Genomic DNA, 21,781 nt, shown 5'->3' on the forward strand with positions numbered 1-21,781 from the left:
CTAACACTAACCCTCCCTGTAACCCCAAGAACAGTAAAAGTGCCATGAAAAACAAGAATTGGATTTTAGATTTAGTTTCCATTGAACTCCTTCAGTCCACATATCCCATTCCGTGATGCAAACACCCGCTGTGCCCTCTATGGGTCTCCGGTATCCACTTCAACAGCCATTTCCTCGAAGTCACCACATTCACATCCTGCCCAGCATAACGGCAGCTGGAATGTGAAAGCAGGATCCTGATTGGACGGCTGTGCGGGATTTATGTTACCTTCTTGTAGACAAAACACATGGAGAGCGGCCCGCACCTGAAAAGTGTGCCGGCCGAAAAGAAGTTACTTCGGACCGTGTAAAAAAAATACAAAAATGTGTTAAATGTCTCAAAAACTGCAGGCACATAAATTGCTCCACATCCCAAAACCTCTTAAAAAAGGACAACGCTGTCAATTCATTCACACCATCCAGCCATACCTGTGTAGCTACATAGAACTGACCATCTTAGGGGGGTAACGTAGATGCGTTGGGGGGAATTTATCAAGGGAGTTGCTCCACTTTTCTATAAGTGACACATTTTCCACGTTATTTGCACCTTATTTATCAATGCAGTCTAAGCCTTGATAATAAATGCCATTTTCGTTAGACATACAGGGGGGGGAATTTATCATAGCAATTGGGAGTGTGTGAACTTGCACGGAATCAGTGGCGTAACAATCACCATAGCGACCCACCATGGTGGGCTCTGCAGGGTCACCCTCAGGTGGGATCTCGAGTGGGCTCTGCAAGGGGTTTAACTAGAAATCATGGGGCCCCATACAAAATTTTGCTATGGGGCCCTGTGAATTCTAGTTACACCCCTGCACGGAATATATTTGCACCAGATTTATGAAGCCAGTGTAATGTTGTTGATAAATGTTTAACCTCCCTGGCGGGATGATTGTGCAGTATTTTTGCATGCCAAAGCCGTACATTGTTTTTCATGGAAATTTGTTGTTTTATATTGTAGGCCTGTAATTCTTAGTAAATCTGAGGAATAACTCACCTAAATCTGTCCCAAACAAGAGTCTAGTAGACATCCCGGTATGATAAAGTTTGAAACACGAAATTAAATAATTATAATATAATAATAAAATAAATGGACCAGTAAATGGGAATTCTGGGGGCGCTGCGTGATCCGTACCACAGTCAATAAAGTACCAAGTTCGCACATCACTGAGCTCGGTCGCAGAATGGTCGCTGTCGCCACTTTCAGTGTCTGATGACGAATATTCCAGCGAATCGCAATCACTCGATTCTGCAAGTGATTCTAATTCACTATCACTGTTTTCTACCTGGTCTAAAACCACTTTTGACCTAAAGGCAGGGGCGTCCCGAGGTTGGGTGACACCCGGAGCGGTAACCGAGTGTCGCCGAGACGTCACCGCGCAGGCATGTGACGTCACCACGCGTGTGTGCGCGAGGACGTCATCGCGCACGCGCGGCAGTCTTCTGATACCTGCCGGCGGCCATCTTGGTGATGGACGCCGGCAGAGAGAGGAGGGGACAGTCACCCGGCGGGATGAGGTATGCCCCCGGGTCCTCTCCTCTCTCCTGTTACTGTCGGGCGTTCGGTCCATGATCGAGCGCCCCCCGCTGTGACGCCGAAAACGAAACTAAAAGGCGGATGCCGGCCGCGTACAGCAGAGGACACCGCGGCCTCGCAGGGACAAGGTAAGTGACACTTTTGTGCAATCCCGAGTGTGGCTCGGGGTAGCCGCGCGCAGTATGCATATTCTGACAGCGTGAGAGACGGGAGTCTGCGCTTGTCGGTGGTTCCAGGGATCAGGTGACTATGAACCACTTCCGGGCCGCAATAGGTCAACAGAAGGCGGGCCGCAGAAGTGGGTAAAACAAGAACACGCTTCTTCAGCAAACGTGCTCTTGGTACCGCTTTTAACAGCAGGCGATGGCTGTTAACTTACAAGCGATCCGGTGTCCTAACCCTGGAGACATCAGATGGCAAATCCAGAGCAAACACAGGGTATGTAGCTTCATATCATTCTGCATTGCTGTATAATGTATTGCTGGGATTTGTAGTCCTCTATAGCTGATGGTATTATTCTGCATTGCTGTATAATGGTATTGCTGGGATTTGTAGTCCTCTATAGCTGATGGTATTATTCTGCAGTGCTGTATAATGTATTGCTGGGATTTGTAGTCCTCTATAGCTGGAGCCATTCTGCATTGCTGTATAATGTATTGAATTATCCTTCAAACCAGAGGGACAGGGGGGCGCAAAATTTAGTTCTGCCCCGGGGTGCCTGCAACTCTGGTTACGCCACTGCATTCAAGTTATCTCCCACTAATCACGGTATCGCTTCTCTTTTCATCGACAGCCGAGTGTGACACAAAAATAAATTCACAAGGTACTAACCGGCTTTCCCTTCAAAATAACCTGTCTATGATTTCCATGTATTACGAACTCAAGACGTGGTAGCCGTATGTATCGTCACTGTATCATTCCTGCAAGCTCCCGGGTGGCCACATGCAACCCCGACAGGTACACCACGTATTGTTATCCAATAACGTATTTTGGCCACTAGATGGAGCTGAGGAGCACAGGAAATAAGTATTTATGGTCACCTAAATGGAGGGGAGGAGCACAGGAAATAAGTATTTATGGTCACTAGATGGAGCTGAGGAGCACAGGAAATAAGTATTTATGGCCACTAGAGGGAGGGGAGAAGCACAGGAAATAAGTATTTATGGTCACTAGATGGAGGTGAGGAGCACAGGAAATAAGTATTTATGGCCTCTAGATGGAGCTGAGGAGCACAGGAAATAAGTATTTATGGCCTCTAGATGGAGCTGAGGAGCACAGGAAATAAGTATTTATGGCCTCTAGATGGAGCTGAGGAGCACAGGAAATAAGTATTTATGGCCTCTAGATGGAGCTGAGGAGCACAGGAAATAAGTATTTATGGCCTCTAGATGGAGCTGAGGAGCACAGGAAATAAGTATTTATGGCCTCTAGATGGAGCTGAGGAGCACAGGAAATAAGTATTTATGGCCTCTAGATGGAGCTGAGGAGCACAGGAAATAAGTATTTATGGCCTCTAGATGGAGCTGAGGAGCACAGGAAATAAGTATTTATGGCCTCTAGATGGAGCTGAGGAGCACAGGAAATAAGTATTTATGGCCTCTAGATGGAGCTGAGGAGCACAGGAAATAAGTATTTATGGCCTCTAGATGGAGCTGAGGAGCACAGGAAATAAGTATTTATGGCCTCTAGATGGAGCTGAGGAGCACAGGAAATAAGTATTTATGGCCTCTAGATGGAGCTGAGGAGCACAGGAAATAAGTATTTATGGCCTCTAGATGGAGCTGAGGAGCACAGGAAATAAGTATTTATGGCCTCTAGATGGAGCTGAGGAGCACAGGAAATAAGTATTTATGGCCTCTAGATGGAGCTGAGGAGCACAGGAAATAAGTATTTATGGCCTCTAGATGGAGCTGAGGAGCACAGGAAATAAGTATTTATGGCCTCTAGATGGAGCTGAGGAGCACAGGAAATAAGTATTTATGGCCTCTAGATGGAGCTGAGGAGCACAGGAAATAAGTATTTATGGCCTCTAGATGGAGCTGAGGAGCACAGGAAATAAGTATTTATGGCCTCTAGATGGAGCTGAGGAGCACAGGAAATAAGTATTTATGGCCTCTAGATGGAGCTGAGGAGCACAGGAAATAAGTATTTATGGCCTCTAGATGGAGCTGAGGAGCACAGGAAATAAGTATTTATGGCCTCTAGATGGAGCTGAGGAGCACAGGAAATAAGTATTTATGGCCTCTAGATGGAGCTGAGGAGCACAGGAAATAAGTATTTATGGCCTCTAGATGGAGCTGAGGAGCACAGGAAATAAGTATTTATGGGCACTAGATGGAACTGAGGAGCACAGGAAATAAGTATTTATGGCCACGAGATGGCGCCAATCTGAACCTCGTCCTTAGTAATCAGCTTTGTCTTTCAGTGATAAACATCGTATTGATCGCTCATGGAAGATGGACCAGACATCTGGAGAACATGATGAAGGTAAGGCTCGCCACAGTCCTATCTCTCACTATACGTCATAAAGGATTGCAGAGTCTTACAGCTGAGCTACAGGCAGAGTTCATGAACACATCATTAAGTATATTTTAATAAAGCAAGCAGTGCGAGTCCCTGAATTTAAATTATTATCAGCCTCCTGCAGCCAGTGAACAATAGAGACAGTAGGAGAGGGATAAACAAGGAACCAATCAGGTGTATTGCAGTGTAGGCAGCCGCAGCATGCTGATAGGAGTAGAGAGCAGAGAGTGACATAGAGATGAACTCAAAGGTCCTCTGCTTCTCCTGTCATTGTTCAGAACCAGGCTTCAGGTGGGCAGGGGACCTGTAAGTGAAAGTGAAACAGCAGCAGAGAAAAGACCAGGTCAGGTTAACTATGGGGCAGAGCTGTGTAAATTCCAGGACTGCATGGACAGGAAGACAGCTCCCATATATTCGTCTGGAGTCCGGCTTTATATGAATCACAGGGGCACCCTCATTATTACTTTTATTATTACCCAGATGATCTCCAGAAGTTCCGCCAGCTGCTGTCCGGGTATGAAATGCACGAGCTCCGGATGATGTACGAAGACTTCAGAGATGACCTGGTCTACATTGTGCAGGTCTTGGACACTCGGAGCCTCTTGGCCGAGCTGAAATGTCGAACTTCTCTAAACGCCGAGGTGAGCGCTCCTTCCTTCCCGCTCCGCGGTGCTGCACAATGGTTGTGCTTTGCTGCTCCGTCTCCCAATGCAAGTCTGTGTTTCCATCCATTGAGCACTATGTCCCTGGGTGCAAAGGAAGAAACCACAGAGCACAGCGGCAGACATTCGAGAGATAGTATTGCTGACACATCTTCTACAGTTGACACTTCTGGGAGTGTTAGTGCCGGCGTCCCCCACTGCACTCAGTGGTTCCATCTATTAAGCACTATGCCCCTGCTCCATTGAGCACTATGTCCCTGGGTCCAGCGGATGAATCCACAGAGCACAGCGGGGGACATTGTAGAGATAATATTGCTGACACATTTTCTACAGTTGACAATTCTGGGAGTGTCAGATGCCGGTGTCCCCCACTGCACTCCGTGGTTCCATCTGCTGAGCACTATGTCCCTGCTCCATTGAGCACTATGTCCCTGCTCCATTGAGCACTATGTCCTTGGGTCCAGGGGAAGAAACCACTGAGCACAGCGGGCGTATTGCTGACACAACTTCTACAGTTGACACTTCTGGGAGACGGTGACCCCCACTGCACTCTGTGGTTCCATCCTCTGAACCCTATGACGCATCTTCTACAGTTGACACTTCTGGGAGATGGGGTCCCCCACTGCACCCTGTGGTTCCATCCACTGAACCCTATGACACATCTTCTACAGTTGACACTTCTGGGAATGTTAGATTCCGGTGTCCCCCACTGCACTCTGTGGTCTAATCTATTAAGCACTATGTCCCCGCTCCATTGAGCACTATGTCCTTGGGTCCAGAGGAAGAAACCACAGAGCACAGCGGGGACTTTGGAGAGCTACAGTAGTATTGCTGACACACCTTCTACAGTTGACAATTCTGGGAGTATTTGATGCCGGTGTCCCCCACTGCACACGTGGTTCCTTCTGTTGAGCACTATGCCCCTGCTCCACTGAGCACTATGTCCCTGCTCCGCTGAGCACTATGTCCCTGGGTCCAACTAGAGAGCACAGCGGGGGACATTAGAGAGATAGTATTGCTGACACATCTTCTACAGTTGACACTTCTGCGAGCACTAAATGCCGGTGTCCCCCAATGCACTCTATGGTTCCATCCGTTAAGCGCTATGTCACTGGGTCCAGAGGAAGACTCCACTCAGACATCTTTTTTCTTGAAGCTTTAACATTTTCTACCTTTATGAAATCCCCGATGCCCTTCTGTGGTTCCACCATTACGAGTCAATGAAAAGAGACCTGGGAGCCTCCGAATTTTCTAAGAATTTGGTAAAAGATGTTTTGGAAAAAGGAAGAGACGCCGTGATTGGATTTTTGGAATGTTTCTATTTTCTACAGACCAACCACCCCCACCACAATCTACTGGCGGTTCTTGGTGAAATCCAGCACATCGAAGGTAACATGTTACTCCGGATTATTTTTTATTTTTATAAACTTGTGCCAATTTTAAATAAAAGTCGCCTTTGTGGGAACTTCTTGCACAGCCGCACAGTCTGATATGCATGCTGCACATGGCTTGAGAAACACAGGAAGGAAGCCACATCTTTATTATCTACCTTTTTCAATACAACAAAACATATACCATAGATATACATGTATAACAGACCTTATAAACACTGCCATCTAGTGACCAAAATTGTATACTGCAAGAGTTGTTGCAATAGATACAATAATGTGTATTCTAACATCCTTAACTGTCAATAAGATGGCAAAATATATATTTTTGGGATATACTGTATGTAGAGCAAGCAAATATATAAAAGTAGCCCCATGATTTCTTACATATTGTTTCAAAGGCCATAAAATAGTTTCTCAATTCTTGTTATTAGGAATAATAGCACGATATTAGGAATGAGTGGAGTTAAGCTTTTTTTCTTGGCAAAATTATGACATTGTTTTGGCAAAAGGCATTGGAGTCAATGAGAAAGGAGAAATTATGTTTCCTCCTTTCAACTAATTTAATTTTTTAGAAATATTGAATTTTTATTATTATTATGTTTTTTATATTGTTACAATTGTAATTACTATTATTATTATTAGGGATGCACCGATATATCGGCCGCGGAAACATATCGGCTGAAAATTGCACTTTTGGCATAATGCCGAAAGTGCAATTTTCCTGCCAAAACATCGGCGCATCCCTGTTTTCTTTCCTCCCTGCAGTCATTTGGGCACTTTGTGGCGGGCCGTACATTGTAGAACTACACCCCCCTATACTTTCCAGCCATGGAAGGTGCCATCTTAGCCTCTTTATGGATTGCCATGACGCTGCACATGTGATCAGCTAGGAGACCACCTATTTTCAAGTCCATTTGAGAGCTTAAAAAAGCAACCTTGACTGCTGGCATGCCTTGAAAGTGACTGTTTTGGGAGACAGTTAAATTGGTGGGTCTAGTTGCATTGTAACAAGCAGTGAAGACTAGAATTCAATATTAAATTGATAAATAATTGCTTACATAAATGTTTATTTGATGATTTCCTGACATATACTTAAATTAAAGGGTCTCTTTGCTTGTTTGTTCAGAGTTCCCATGTGTAGCAAAGCTTATCATATTTTATTTACTAAGACTTTATTCAAAGTGAACCTGTTCTTGGACTAAGGTATTTACAAGCAAGTTCTCACTCACCTCTGCATGTACAAACATTGTGGAGAAATTCATCTTCAAAGTTCACAACAAAGGCACAGAAATCCTAGTTCTTTTCCTATCACTTTCTATAGCCGCAGAATCTTGGCAGCCTGCCAATGTAAACACATCAGGTGCTTCTTACCTTCTAGTAATGTCAGGGACCAGAGCACCTCCGGGTGGCACTGTGGAGCTGCAACCTGATCCTGCAGTTCCAGTGCTCGCCTGCAGGGGTCAGCCAGCAATTAGTCGCCACCTGGTGCTGCTCTGGGAGGGTATTTAACCTCTCCCTGCTGTGAGGCCTGTGCCACAGTATTGTTGCCATATCCTGTTACCAGTATCCTGTCTCCTGTTTCTGCCTTGGACCCTGACTCCTGACCCTCCAGTATCCTGTTTCTGCCTTGGACCTTGACTCCTGACCCGTACCCCTGAGTTCTCCCGATCTGTGGCTCCCGGCTCTTGCCGTTTGTATATAGTGTGGTTCTTGCAGAGGTGGTGGTGGGATTGCCTATGTTTATGTGGTTTGCTATATCTATTAAAACTATTATTTACAAAGATTGTTGTTGTATTTGTAGTGTGGTCACATATTCGGTTCACCTGTATAGGTACCTGCACGTGGTGTTGCGACCAGGGCCGGATTTACTCTCCCTGCTGCCCCAAGGCCAGGTTCCTCAATGCGCCCCCCCTACCCGATAACCCCCCCCCTATGGAGAATAGCAGACCTGCAGGCTGCATACAAGTGATCTTGGCGCCATTGCCCAGATCATTTGTACAAAACAAGCGGCGGCTTCCCCCATTGTACATTCAGCTCTGCTTGCCCAAAGCAAATGTAGAAAACAACTACCCGCCCAGCCCACATGTCCCGGGCTTTGGTAGATAGTAATTCCACACCTCTGCTGCCCCTCTACTCCCTGCTACCCCAAGGCCAGGCCTTGCTTGGCCTTGTGGGAAATCTGGCCCTGGTTATTTAACCTCTCCCTGCTGTGAGGCCTGTGCCACAGTATTGTTGCCATATCCTGTTACCAGTATCCTGTCTCCTGTTTCTGCCTTGGACCCTGACTCCTGACCCTCCAGTATCCTGTTTCTGCCTTGGACCTTGACTCCTGACCCGTACCCCTGAGTTCTCCCGATCTGTGGCTCCCGGCTCTTGCCGTTTGTATATAGTGTGGTTCTTGCAGAGGTGGTGGTGGGATTGCCTATGTTTATGTGGTTTGCTATATCTATTAAAACTATTATTTACAAAGATTGTTGTTGTATTTGTAGTGTGGTCACATATTCGGTTCACCTGTATAGGTACCTGCACGTGGTGTTGCGACCAGGGCCGGATTTACTCTCCCTGCTGCCCCAAGGCCAGGTTCCTCAATGCGCCCCCCCTACCCGATAACCCCCCCCCTATGGAGAATAGCAGACCTGCAGGCTGCATACAAGTGATCTTGGCGCCATTGCCCAGATCATTTGTACAAAACAAGCGGCGGCTTCCCCCATTGTACATTCAGCTCTGCTTGCCCAAAGCAAATGTAGAAAACAACTACCCGCCCAGCCCACATGTCCCGGGCTTTGGTAGATAGTAATTCCACACCTCTGCTGCCCCTCTACTCCCTGCTACCCCAAGGCCAGGCCTTGCTTGGCCTTGTGGGAAATCTGGCCCTGGTTGGGACACCTGTGCTCGGTATTGTGACAAGCAACTAGCTGAAACCCAAAATTTTGAGTCATTGTTGTGATCTTCGAGGATCTTTGAGAATGAATTAATTCCCATTACAAGCAGCTAAAGAGGTCAGGGGTGGCTTGTTGTGAAGCTCTTTTGTAAGCGTTCAAGTCTTCCCCCGAATGTTAAAAAAAAATAAAAAAATAATCTGATAATGTATTCTTTTCTCTTTTGTTCTTTGTAGCTCCCACTCTGAAATATCACATATTGCTGGATGAGTACGGACACTCGCTGACTCCCGATATAAAAGGTACATTTTCAGCAACACAATTATATTTGTATGTTAGCAGTTATAAGGATCCGTGACACACCAGTTATTTTTCGTGGCGTAAGACGGGCGCATTTCCCTTGTGCGTTGACATATGGTGATGTGTATTTGTAATGCATTTTTGGATTTAAGAATTGGAGTGTATAGAGTTAACAGCCATTGACCAAGGCATAATACACTGGCGGAACTACCAGGGTCGCAGCGGTCGCACTTGCGACCGGGACCTGGTGTTCCGCCAGTTCAGGGGGGGCCCAGAGAGAAGAGCTCGCCGCCCGCAGCTGCTCACGCTGCCCGCAGCTACTCATGCTGCTCGCGGCCCGCTGTGTTTTTTGGAGTCCGTGAGTGGCCCTTGCAGGGTCCGCCACGGCCGCGGTGCGGACCCTGCAAGTTGGTACGGTCCCGGCTCCGACCCCCCCTCTTCAATTTCGGTATTTGGTACCTTCCTGTATACGTGCAGGAAGGGTTTTTTCTTTTTCGGGGGCGGAGCTTGCTTTTTAGCGGGCGGGAGTGAAGAGCAAGGCAGGAGCGGAGACTGCTGGCGTGGAAAGAAAGGTAAGCAAGCAGATTTCTGGGGCTGGGGGAGACAGCAGCAGATGTCTGGGGTGGGGTGGAGAGGGGGGCATTTTGGACAGCACAGCAGCCAGTAGCTACTACTTTTTTTTTTTACTTGTCCTGGTGACCACTAGATGGAAACTCTGAAATGTTACAGTTGTCACCAGACCTGGGGGGGGGGGGGGTTTCCATGGTCCCCAGCTCTGTTCTTGGTTCTCCAGCATCTCACTCCTCCTGATAGAATAGGAACAATTCCACCACTTTGTGTGCCTTCTCCATACAATTATATACATTTTAAATCCAACAGCGAGTGGTATCCCGACCCAGGACCAAAACACAGATCTTGCTGCATATGTTTTAAGGGGCACAGATAAGTAAACTGACAGGTATCTAACTTAAAGAACGATCACTGTTGAGTAGGCTGACCCATTTATGGATTTAAATTGGGGGAGGGGCTCGCAGTCTCCGCTCTAATTCATCCCAAAGGTGTTCTATGGGGTTGAGGTCAGGACTCTGTGCGGTCAGTCACGTTCCTCCACCCCAAACTCCCCCATCCATGTCTTTATGGACCTTGCTGTGTGCACTGGTGCGCAGTCATGTTGGAACAGGAAGGGGCCGTCCCCAAACTCCTCCCACAAAGTTGGGAGCACAAATGTTCGTAGAAGTGTCTGCATGCCGAGGTGCGTGATTTTATTCACCTGTGGCCATGGAGGGGATTGGAACACCTGAATCCAATGATTTGGAGGGATGTCCCAATACTTTTGGCAATATAGTGTATATGATGTATGAAGCAGAACTTAAGGTCCACTTTAAAACTAGGTCTAAATACAAATATGCCTTTGTGATAAATAGGACAGTCTAAACTGTTTGTCATCTATTATGATGTCTTGAAAAGTGATACACATTCCTATATTTTCTTGCAAGAAATCCAAGAAAAGCACAAGCAGTTCCTGCTGGAGACGACTCAGGCGTTAGTGGAAAATAAGCCACCGGGAACCAGCTTGGAGAGTCAAAGTTTCCCCATTTCAGAGCGTTACGTGGATCTGGTTGTCGTGTCCACAGAGAATTTTAGACGCCGCACTCAGCACGAGCTGATAGAGATCGGGAAAAAACATGAAAGCTACTTGTACAAGACTCAAAGAGGACTGGAGCGCATTTCTCCCAAAAGGCTCTTTCGCTGGTGCCACCAAATAAAAAGTGTGCCAAATGTCATAATGATCAGCGGGGTACCAGGAGTAGGGAAGACCACCCTAATGCAGAAGTTTGTCTGTGATTGGGTGAATGGAAAGCTCTATCAGAGATTTTCTTTTGTTTTCTTCTTCAAATTCCGGGAGCTCAACCGGCTGAAAAAAGTCAGCTTGGAGGAGATGATCCTTCACCAGTATCCTCATCTAAATGGTCAACTTGAAAACATCTTAAAAAACCCGGAACAGCTTTTATTTATCTTTGATGGCTTGGATGAAAGTCGCCACCAGATGGACTTTGCATCAAGTCCTCTGTACACCAACACAAAGGACAAGCGAGACCTTGGCGTGATCCTGGTTAACTTGTTGAGGCAATCTGTTCTCAAGGGTTGCTCGGTGCTAATAACCAGTAGACCAGCCAAACTGGCCTCCATTGATGCTGACATTTTTCAGCTAATTTGTGAGGTCATGGGATTTTTTCATGAGGAACGAAAGAAGTACTTTGTCCAATTTTTCGGAAACGAAGATCTGTCCAAGAAGGCTTTTGATCACGTGAGGGACAATGAAGCTCTGTACACTTTCTGTTACATCCCATCATACTGCTGGATCATCTGCACGGTGTTATCGATGTACTTCAACGCTCATCAAGCACACAACGAGAACCCATTGATATTTTTACCCAAAACTGTGACGCAGCTCTTTGTGACATTTATCTGCAACATTCTGGCCAATCACACCCAAGAGGCGGACTGTGCCAGGAACCTATTAATGCCTCTCGGATGGTTGGCAGAATATGGGGTAATGAACCACATCATTGTGTTTGAAGGGCGAGATTTGGAATCGTTCAACGTGGACACTTCTTCACACGTCTTCACAAGTTTTATGGTGGAATCCACTCAGACTCTGTATGCCAATTTTTCATTTTTACATCTTACTGTCCAGGAGTTCATGGCTGCCTTGGCCCATCACATTGACTATGACCCTGACAACTTACTGGAATCTCTTGACAAAGCCAAATCATTTCGAGATGGGCGTGCTGAAATATTCCTTCGTTTCCTCTGTGGTCTGTCTGATGGCTCCACCAAGGCTCTTCTTAAGTCCTTCTTGAATTTCTCTACCGACGCTTCCAAAAATGTCATCACATGGCTACATCAACAGTCTCCGCTGGTCAGGAAGCTGACAAAGGATGCTTGGGACAGGAGGGAGACTTTAAATATTTTCAACTACCTCTTTGAATCTCGAAACAGAAAACTCGTGTTGGAGGTTCTTGGCCAAAACCTGACATTTGATTTTTCAAGGTTCAACCTGACCCCCCTCGACTGCACGGTCTTGGCCTTCATTTTGATCTCATGTGAAGAGACTGAACTCCTCGATCTAGAGAAATGTTACCTTGAGACGGAATGCTGGGAGAGACTTTCTACCAGCCTTCACGCTGTCCAGAGACTTGGGTTGGTAATTTTTTGTCTACTTCATGTATATTTAGTGAAACACGTAATGCACTTCATTACTTTAGTCCATTGATCATAGTTACCAATATTGGCAAAAAATTTTGTAGGAACTCAACGAGGCAGCTTTTTTGCAGCATTTTTCCCTTTCCAGAAACGTTTTTAATACATTAGCAAAGAGACTTTGAACTTGCTTGTACTGTATATGACTTGCTTGTATATGACTACCTCAGGAAGAGTCAACTCCCTAGCACAACTTCCCTCCTTGCATGTCATAGATCATATGACCAAATAAAGAGCAGAAGAGGAAACTCTTCCGCTCCTTAACCAAGACCAGGTGTTTAGACCCCCCCATCCAGGCCATTTTTCAGTGTTCAGCGCTGCGGTACTTTGATTGACGTTTATTCCGTCATGCAGCGCTGTACTGAAATGAATTTTATACCATTTTTGTGGACAGATGGAGCTTTCTTTTGGTGGTATTTTATCACCACTGGGGGTTTTATTTTTTACTATATAATGAAAAATTGTTGAAAATTTGGGGGAAAAAAAGTATCTCATCAGCTCATCAGTTTAGTGTTATCAGTGATTGATGGCCCTAGAACTATTGCTCTCACTGCGACGTTTGCGACGATATATAACATGTGTGGCGTAATGGGCGAAATCGTCGTTTTTGCACGTATGCGCACCCGACGCCTGTTTGCATGCGTGTATGTATGGGGGAGGACTTAAAAAATTTAAAATTGAGCTCTTTTTTTATTTGTAACTTTACATTTTTTGGGGGGGGAAACTTACTTTTTTTTTCCACTTAACTTTATTGCTATCAGATAGGGGGCTAAGAAAACCCCCTTATATGATAACAAAAGATATGACAGGTCCTCTTTATGGAGACATCAGGGGTCTCCAAGACCCTTAATGTCACCTAGGACCAACCTGAAGAAGCTGATGAAGCACAGATCTGCTTCATCAGCTTCTCTCCAGCATCTGAAGCTGGAGAGTGACACAAGAATGCGGAAGTGATGTCATATACATCACTTCTGCATTCTGACAGCGGAGAGGGGACCGGAGGGAGCTCGTGTACCAACCTCCCTCTGATCCCCTGTGACAGAGGCAGTATGCTGGTCCCGGGCTCGCACAACGGAGCCCGGGACCAGCGTGACAGGGGTGGGGGAGGATGGGGGGGAGCCGCGCTCTATAGCCTGCGGATCGCTTGTATATTAACGGGCATCGCTTGCATATTAACGGGCTCACGCCAGGGGGCGTGGCTGAGCGGACGTCTAAAGACACCCGCTCATCTCTAGAAAGCTCCTGGCCGGCCGTTTTTTTTACAACGGCCGGCTGGGAAGTGGTTAATTGCTCACTGGGCTGGCCCAGCTCTTTCACTTTGCTTCCTTTGCACCTACCTAGATAACTTTTATGTAGCTGCTGGGGAGGAGCAAGGAGAAAACTAGAGAGAGTCACTTGAGTGACAGCTTTGAGCCTGCTAAGGCTGATGTCACATCCAAGATGGTGGCACCCAGAAGCAGTCTCGTGACTTCTGGATGTCTACACAAGGGAGGCTTTTACAGGTAATGATAGGGTTGCCACCTTTTCTTCCAGTGAAACCCGAACACTCTAGTAGCGCATGGAAATGTTTTGGGGAGAATGAGTCGCAGCTTATTGATTTGTAAATAGCGTCACCCATTCATATGTAAATATCATAGTCAAGACTATTTTCAGTGGGGGGGCCAGTAGCCCCTATCTTAATTTTGGTTGCCCCTGTCTGCCTGATATCATGTGTCCGGGTTTCAGCTGCCATGAAACCCGAACACAGCATTCAAAACCCGAACTGTCCGGGGGAATCCTGGACAGGTGGCAACCCTAGGTAATGAACATGCCTAAAATATTGTAAATGCACATATCCAAAGTTTGCCAAAATGTCTGCTGGATACAAATTTCTCTCACCTGTCCCGATTAATTTTCAGAAGTATAAAAAAACTAACTGATTGCTAAGGGATAACTTGCACATTATGGAGTCAATTTATATATTTTTTTTCGGTACACGCCGAATACCGATACCAAAAGTCCCATCAAGGAAGCCAGACGGCATGTAAAGACTTGCCACCCGACTTCCCGATTAGCAGGGAAGCTGTCTCCATGCTCCCTCTTCACCAAGTGAGGAAGGAGCATGGAGCTGGCTTTCTGGCCAATCAGAACGCTTGGGGGGCGGATGACTTGCCGCCCGGCTTACTGACAGGAAGCTAGGCAGCGAGTCATTACATGCTGCCCGGCTTCCTGGGAGCCGGCTTCTCGGCCAATCAGGAACCCGGGCAGCGTGTAATGACTCGTTGCCCGGCTACCTGATACCAGAAGCTCAGGTATCGAGCTAGGCATCAGAGCACTCTCCCAAATACTCGGCATCAACACCAATACTGATGCTAGTATCGGTATCGGTGCATCCCTAGTTCTTACTATATATTATTTTAGGGTGTATGTAATGTAATACCATATTATGGCCACTAGATGGAGCTGAGGAACATAGGATACAAACACCTATTTCCTATACTTCTCAGGTCCATCTAGTGGCCATAATGCAGTATTACATTATATTACATTCGCAACCGGGGAGGGAAAAAAATCAAGAATCTTTTTGCCTCTATTCACACAGAATGAACCTTCATAGAGATTCAGAGGGCAAATGGCTTTGAGAATTGTTTAGCTGAAAGCAAAATTTTGCTAATTGATCTCCGGTTTCCTTTAATTGAACTGCTCGCTATAAATTTCTACGTTTTTGGTGGACTAAGAGCTCCGATGTCGTATTATTGAGCATTCTATGACTCACACTACCAATGTTATATTTATAAATCTCTCTACAGACTAGTGTCCAATGAGGTGAAGGATGAAGATATCCCTTTCATAGCTTCTGCATTAGACCATCCTGACTGCAAGATCCAGAATCTGAGGTAACTTTTCCCTACAGCCTCAAATACAGAAAAGCTTAAATATAACTAGAATTTGTTAAAACGTATTTTATGTTATTGTGTTTTCCCTTACTTCCTGTCTCTGTGATGCCGGTAAAATAATGTGAGTGGGTAACAGTTATCACATGGACATGATTTCAACCACAGATTGCACTATTAACATTATCAGAAGTTATAAACCTTCACTACGTCCTTCCTAAAATTGATATTTTGTGTCTGTGTCCCCATTGAAGAAATCTCCAGTCACTTCCTGTCCTGACAGGAAGTGAGGATACATCTCCCCAACAATCTCAAAGTCCCACAATGAAAGATATATGCTGGAAGGTGTACAGATCCATGTGACGGACCGCCTGGTACCCCTCCGTCAGAAATCAGCGTCCTCTCTGCTGGAACCTGAATTCCAGTGTCCTCAGCCCAAACCTGACTAATTATTGGACGGAACCAATGTTTTAGGACAGAAAGCTAAACCCCTCAATCATCAGACAACACCAATGTTGAAGTGGAAACCAAGAACTGCTTTTTTGAAGAAAGCACACAGAGTTTATACCTCACAGAATCAGATTAGAGTTCAGTGTGTTGAACAGTTCCCACCCCTAGACAGCCGTGTGCCGCACTGGAATTCCTTAAGCACAGACACTCTTTGAACCTAATGAATGTCCTTAATTAGATAATAGCTTGATCATCCCAAACAATGGCCCCTCCAGACAGCCTGCTGCCTATAATGAACACAGGGTCACTTAAATGTAATGTCAGGGAAAACATGCAGTATTTTGCCTCCACACATAAACCTAGGATAATAGTTCCATGTGACCCCAAGAGGCCTGAGGGGGGTCTCCATAGTTCTAGGTCCATAGTCAGTAGGAAAGAGGCTAGCCCTCAGGCTCCTCCAGCAGCCCCAGTGACCGTTCAGTCCATCACAATCCATTCCTGGGACCAACTAGCATGGTCTTTGGCCAATAGTGGCTGCCTCATGATGTCAGGAATATCTGTTTAATGGCAATTCTTTTCTCTGTCTTATCTCTTCCCTGCAGTTTGAGTAATAATCTGCTGACACACACGGCCTGCAAATACTTGGCCTGTAAAATGACAAACAACCAGTCCCTGAAGACACTCAACTTGTCCTACAACAATCTGAGTGGCCCTTACTTCCGCGACTTGATGGCGGCTCTGTCCACATGCAGAGTGGAAGAACTTCTGTGAGTATATGGGGCATCTTGGTTTTCGAAGAGCTACAGTAAAGGAATGTTTCAATCTGGAGGACCATAGACTAAAGCTGACCTGTATTTAAGTATTTACATTTTTCTAACAAGCAATGAAATTGGCCTTAAAACAAGCCCTTGCTGACCTCTGTAGCTGAAGACACTGTGAAGCAATTCATCCTTAAAGTTTTCAGCAGAAGCATTGAAATTGTTCAAGATGTTCTCTCAGCAACTCAGCCTCAACCACCTCCACCATCTCAGAGCTCCTAGTCTGTGTTTGCATTATAGATGGGACGGCTGTTGAGTCATTGCTGGGAGGGCGGGACAGGGGAAGCTGAGCTGTTGAGTCATCTTTGGGAGGGGGGAACAGGGGAAGCTGAGCTGATGAGTGACTAGTGGGATGAGGAGAAGGAAGAACATGGCTGCTTAGAGAATAACTGGAATGTTTTAGGTGCTTTTTCCTGTAAATTTTGACAATAAGTTCCTTCACAGTGCCTGCAGCTACAGAGATAAGTGGAGATTGGAAAGCTGTTGAGTCATTGTTGGGAGGGAATAACAGTGTGAAGTGAGCTGATGAGTGACTACTGGTATGAGGAGCATGAGGAACAAAGCTGCTTAGAGAATAACTTAAATGTTTTAGGTGCTATTGCTGTAAACTTTGACAGTAGATTGCTTCACAGTGCCTGCAGCTACCAAGATCAGGGAAGATTGGAAGGCAGTTGAGTCATTGTTGGGAGGGAATAGCAGTGTGAGCTGAGCTGATGAGTGACTACTGGGATGAGAAGCAGGAAGAACATAGCTGCTTAGAGAATGACTTGAATGTTGCTTTTGCTGTAAATTCTGACAATAAGTTCCTTCACAGTACCTGCAGCTGCCAAGATCAGTGAAGATTGGAAGTCAGTTGTGTCATTGTGGGGAGGGGGAAACGGGGAAGGTGAGCTGTTGAGTCATTGTTGGGAGGGAATAACAGTGTGAGCTGAGCTGATGAGTGACTACTGGGATGAGGAGCAGGAAGAACATAGCTGCTTAGAGAATAACTGGAATGTTTTAGGTGCTTTTGCTGTACATTTTGACAATACGTTCCTTCACATTGCCTGCAGCTACAGAGATCAGTGGAGAATGGAAAGCTGTTCTGTCATTGTTGGGAGAGGGGGAAAAGGGGAAGGTGAACTGGTGAGTTATTGTTGGGAGGGAATAACAGTGTGAGCTGAGCTAATGAGCGACTTCTGGGATGAGGAGCATGAAGAACATAGCTGCTTAGAGAATAACTTAAATGTTTTAGGTGCTATTGCTGTTAACTTTGACAGTAGATTGCTTCACAGTGCCTGCAGTTACCGAGATCAGTGAAGATTGGAAGGCAGTTGAGTTATTGTTGGGAGGAGGGAACAGGGGAAGGTGAGCTATACTCAATAGCTCACCTTCCCCTGTTCCCTCCTCCCAACAATAACTCAACTGCCTTCCAATCTTCACTGATTGTTGGGAGGGAGAAAAAGTGTGAGCTGAGCTGATGAGTGACTATTGGGGTGAGGAGCAGTAAGAACATGGCTGCGCACAGAATACCTTGAATGTTTTAGTTGCTTTTGCTGTAACCTGTGACAATAAGTTCCTTCACAGTGTCTGCAACTACAGAGATCAGTGAAGATTGGAAGGCAGTTGAGTCATTGTTGGGAGGGGGGAAAAGGGAAGGTGAGCTGTTTAGTCATTGTTGGTAGGGAGAAAAGGGGTAACCTGAGCTGATGAGTGACTACTGGGATGAATGAATGAATTCAGACTGCACAAAACTGACAGTTCCTTCAGATTATTTGGTGAATTCGGCTAATTGATCTAAACGTTTACAGAAACACGAACATTACCATTCAGACTGCATACGATTTTTACCAATAACTGGTTTATGAGGACTAAAAATGATCCCCACATCCTTTTACTGCAGGCTCTATCACACCAGTCTAACACATGAAGATTCCCAGTTCCTCAAGCTACTGAGCAGCACCAAAAGCCTCACCTCCCTAAGCATAAGCTACAACAACATCACCGATGCTGGGTCAAGACACATTATCAACCTGATAGAGAATTCCTCCAGCCTAAAAGGCGTCAGGTATGTAGAGAAGAGACATCGGATGAAATATAGCATCTCAGTAAAACCAGTTCAAGTTTGAGCAGACATCGAGTCACTCTACAAAGGCTGCCAAAGGAACTGGAGCATTGCTCAAGGAGAGATTTGCCCATCCTCATGGAAGTGAAGAGAACAAGCTTCACCTGGTCTAAGGCAGCTTTGGTAGAGTGACCATAAGATGTTAGGGAAGGAGCGAAGTCCCCCTGTTTGCTGGATTGGAACCCAATAGCAGGGAACAATCCCAGAAGGAGAGTCCAGGCTGAGGTACAAGAAAGGATAATCCAAAATGCGTTTTCAGAGTACAGTCCGGGTCGAGGCAGGCAGCGAGTATCATAAACGGTGAGGCAAGCCAGGTGAGGCAAACCAGGAGATCCGAATAGCAGGGAAGGGAGGCAGGAAACAGGAAATGAGGCGTTGTAGCTGCTTTGGGAATGGCAGAATAACTTAGCAACAAGTCTTGGCTCTGGCTGGAATTTAAACCCAGCAGGGGCCAGCGACACCCCCGTTGTCTGGGCAACCAGGAAGCCACAGGTCCCTGCGAAACAATGGGATGGCTGGGAGAGAAGGAGTGCTCGCAAGGCCCTCCCCGGCAATGTCCAGCACCCGAAGCATCTAAGAAGCCACGACAGTGCCACATGCGCATGTCACGCACGTCATGCATGCGCTCATGTGCACACCTGCGGGCACCAATTCACCCCAAGAAGGACCCTACGATCATCTCCGTCGCACCCGCCGGACCCCAGGTAAGAGGGCACCCCTGGTCCCACGACATAAGATGAGGTTCTTATTAATAAAAAGGTGTTGTAACCCTCTGTGTACTCTAACTGGTGGAGGACACATTGTGAAAACATGTTCTGCTAGTTCCTGTTCCAAGAAATGAGGCAGAAACCCCACTAACCTTCTTTTATACATAACAGACCCCTTAACCCCACCAGATCCAACAGAACCCACATACATGGCCATATCTTGTGGCACCTAAACGTAACCTATACTGATAGAAATAGGGAGTCTGCTATTAGCTCCTTGGCTGCCTTTGGCTTTAAAGTAGAAGTTCAGTCTGTAGAATAATCTATGCTGCCTTCAAATTGCCCTGCATACACTTTATCTTTAAATACCTTGTCCCTAATTTTTCTATATGGTCACGTCACGTGACCGCAAACCTCAAGCTTCTCGGTGTGATGTGCAGGGCCGTCAACTGGGCTAAATTCCATAGAACAGTGATGTCACCCACCGGTGTCCACTGCTCTAGCCATTGTTGGAGGGGGAGAGAGTTTACCTAGCCAAGCCAAACAATTCTCTGTGGACACGACAATCAGATCCACATAGCGCTCTGAAATGGGGAAACTTTGACTCTCCAGGGTGGTTCCAAGACAAACATTTACACAGAGGTCACTGACCCTAAAAAAAGAATGCTGATTAGCCAACCACAGTATTGACTCTTACATATCCGAAGTCATTGTCAATCAATATGTTTTGAGGGAAGTTTTCAATAGAAGCCTCCATACTTTCCATAGGACATGTATACTTTATTTAGGATGTACACTATATTGCCAAAAGTATTGGGCCCCTCTCCCTCCAAATCATTGGATTCAGGTGTTAGGTTATAAACATGACTGCGCACCAGTGCACAAAGCAAGATCCATAAAGACATGGATGGGGGAGTTTGGGGTGGAGGAACGTGACTGGCCTGCACAGAGTCCTGACCCCAACCCCATAGAACACCTTTGGGATGAATTAGAGTGGAGACTGCAAGCCCCTCCCCCAACATCAGTACCTGACCTCACAAATGGTCCAACATTCCCATAGACACACTCCTAAACCTTGTGGACGCCTTCCCAGAAGAGGCGGAGCTGTTATAGCTGCAAAGGGTGGGCCAATTTAATACTGAACCCTACGGACTAAGACAGGGATGTCATTAAAGTTCATGTGCGTGTAAAGGCGTCCCAATACTTTTGGCAATATAGTGTAGCTAGAGCCAGGGCAGCCTTCAGAAATTGCGGGGCCCCTTACACAGCCCTGTCTCCCCCGCACCGCCCTGTCTCCCCGCACCGCCCTGTCTCCCCGCACCGCCGCCACGCTGAGCCAGTCAGTCAAACTGTTATTATTATACATAATATATATATATATAGCACTGTTCCCCCAGACGTCTCGTTACCTTTTCACTCCAGTGCAGTCCAGGACCAGCAGCTCAGCTCAGCTCTGCTCCTCTCCCGACTTGCTCTGTGCACTGCTCGTTCCCCAAGCTCCGCCCCCAAAAAACCTTTCCTGCATATGCAAAGCACAGGAAGGTACCAACTGAACAGGGAGCAGGGGGGGGGGGCGGCCCGCACCGGACCGTACCAAGTGGGGGCGAGGGGGCCCGGATCAAGTTTGCTGAATGCCGCGGCGGGCCCTGTAAGAGGCTTCACAGTTGGCCGGATAAGGGTCCTGGGCGGGCCCCTGAGGCGGCCATTAATATCGGCCGTACCCCCCTGACGGCGGCCCTGGCTAGAGCCACAAAAAAGACATTGCCATCCAACTTGGCTAAAAAACTCTGGATCCGAGCACTATCATTTCTTTTCTATGGCCAGATTTAGGTAAGGTTTTTCACTCCTGGTAAGTGCTTCTCATCTGTCACAGACAGTTCGCATTTCAGCTGAGCTTCATCTGTTTTTTATTTTGCAGAATTCTCGTGAATGGCTTTTCCCAAGAAGTTAAAGGAAGTTTTAAAGGCCTAAAGAACAAAGCAGACATGGATGTTAAAGTAGTTTGAATGGACATAGAAACCCGAAGCCTACGTGGGCTTCAAAGGACAGCAGTACCAATGAGTCTTGGATCAACTTTCAACACATATTTTCCACAAGGGGTGGCCTATCAATGCTCCAGCATATGCTTCTGAATAGCGTTAGAGAATCACCTGCACACCATACAGCGCTTGAACCAAACAAAATGTCCGCTGGTACTGGAAGTGACGACACAGATGGTGCCGCGCTACAGTCCA

The 21,781-nt window shown here is 46.4% G+C and overlaps 1 protein-coding gene across 1 annotated transcript; it reads left to right on the forward strand.

Moving 5' to 3' along the window:
• Positions 1–4,028: 4,028 nt before the first annotated feature.
• Positions 4,029–21,553, forward strand: LOC108799165 (NACHT, LRR and PYD domains-containing protein 12-like). The gene is made up of 9 exons (XM_018570981.1): positions 4,029–4,063; positions 4,580–4,740; positions 5,979–6,155; positions 9,288–9,333; positions 10,828–12,535; positions 15,385–15,471; positions 16,521–16,685; positions 18,619–18,783; positions 21,466–21,553. Exons 1-9 carry the CDS (start codon positions 4,033–4,035, stop codon positions 21,551–21,553), a joined length of 2,628 nt encoding a protein of 875 aa, XP_018426483.1. The 5' UTR covers positions 4,029–4,032.
• The last annotated feature ends 228 nt before the right edge of the window (positions 21,554–21,781 follow it).

This window comes from Nanorana parkeri, unplaced genomic scaffold (genome assembly GCF_000935625.1).
Source record: "Nanorana parkeri isolate BGI_ZX_2015 unplaced genomic scaffold, ASM93562v1 scaffold1647, whole genome shotgun sequence".
Lineage (NCBI taxonomy): Eukaryota > Metazoa > Chordata > Amphibia > Anura > Dicroglossidae > Nanorana > Nanorana parkeri.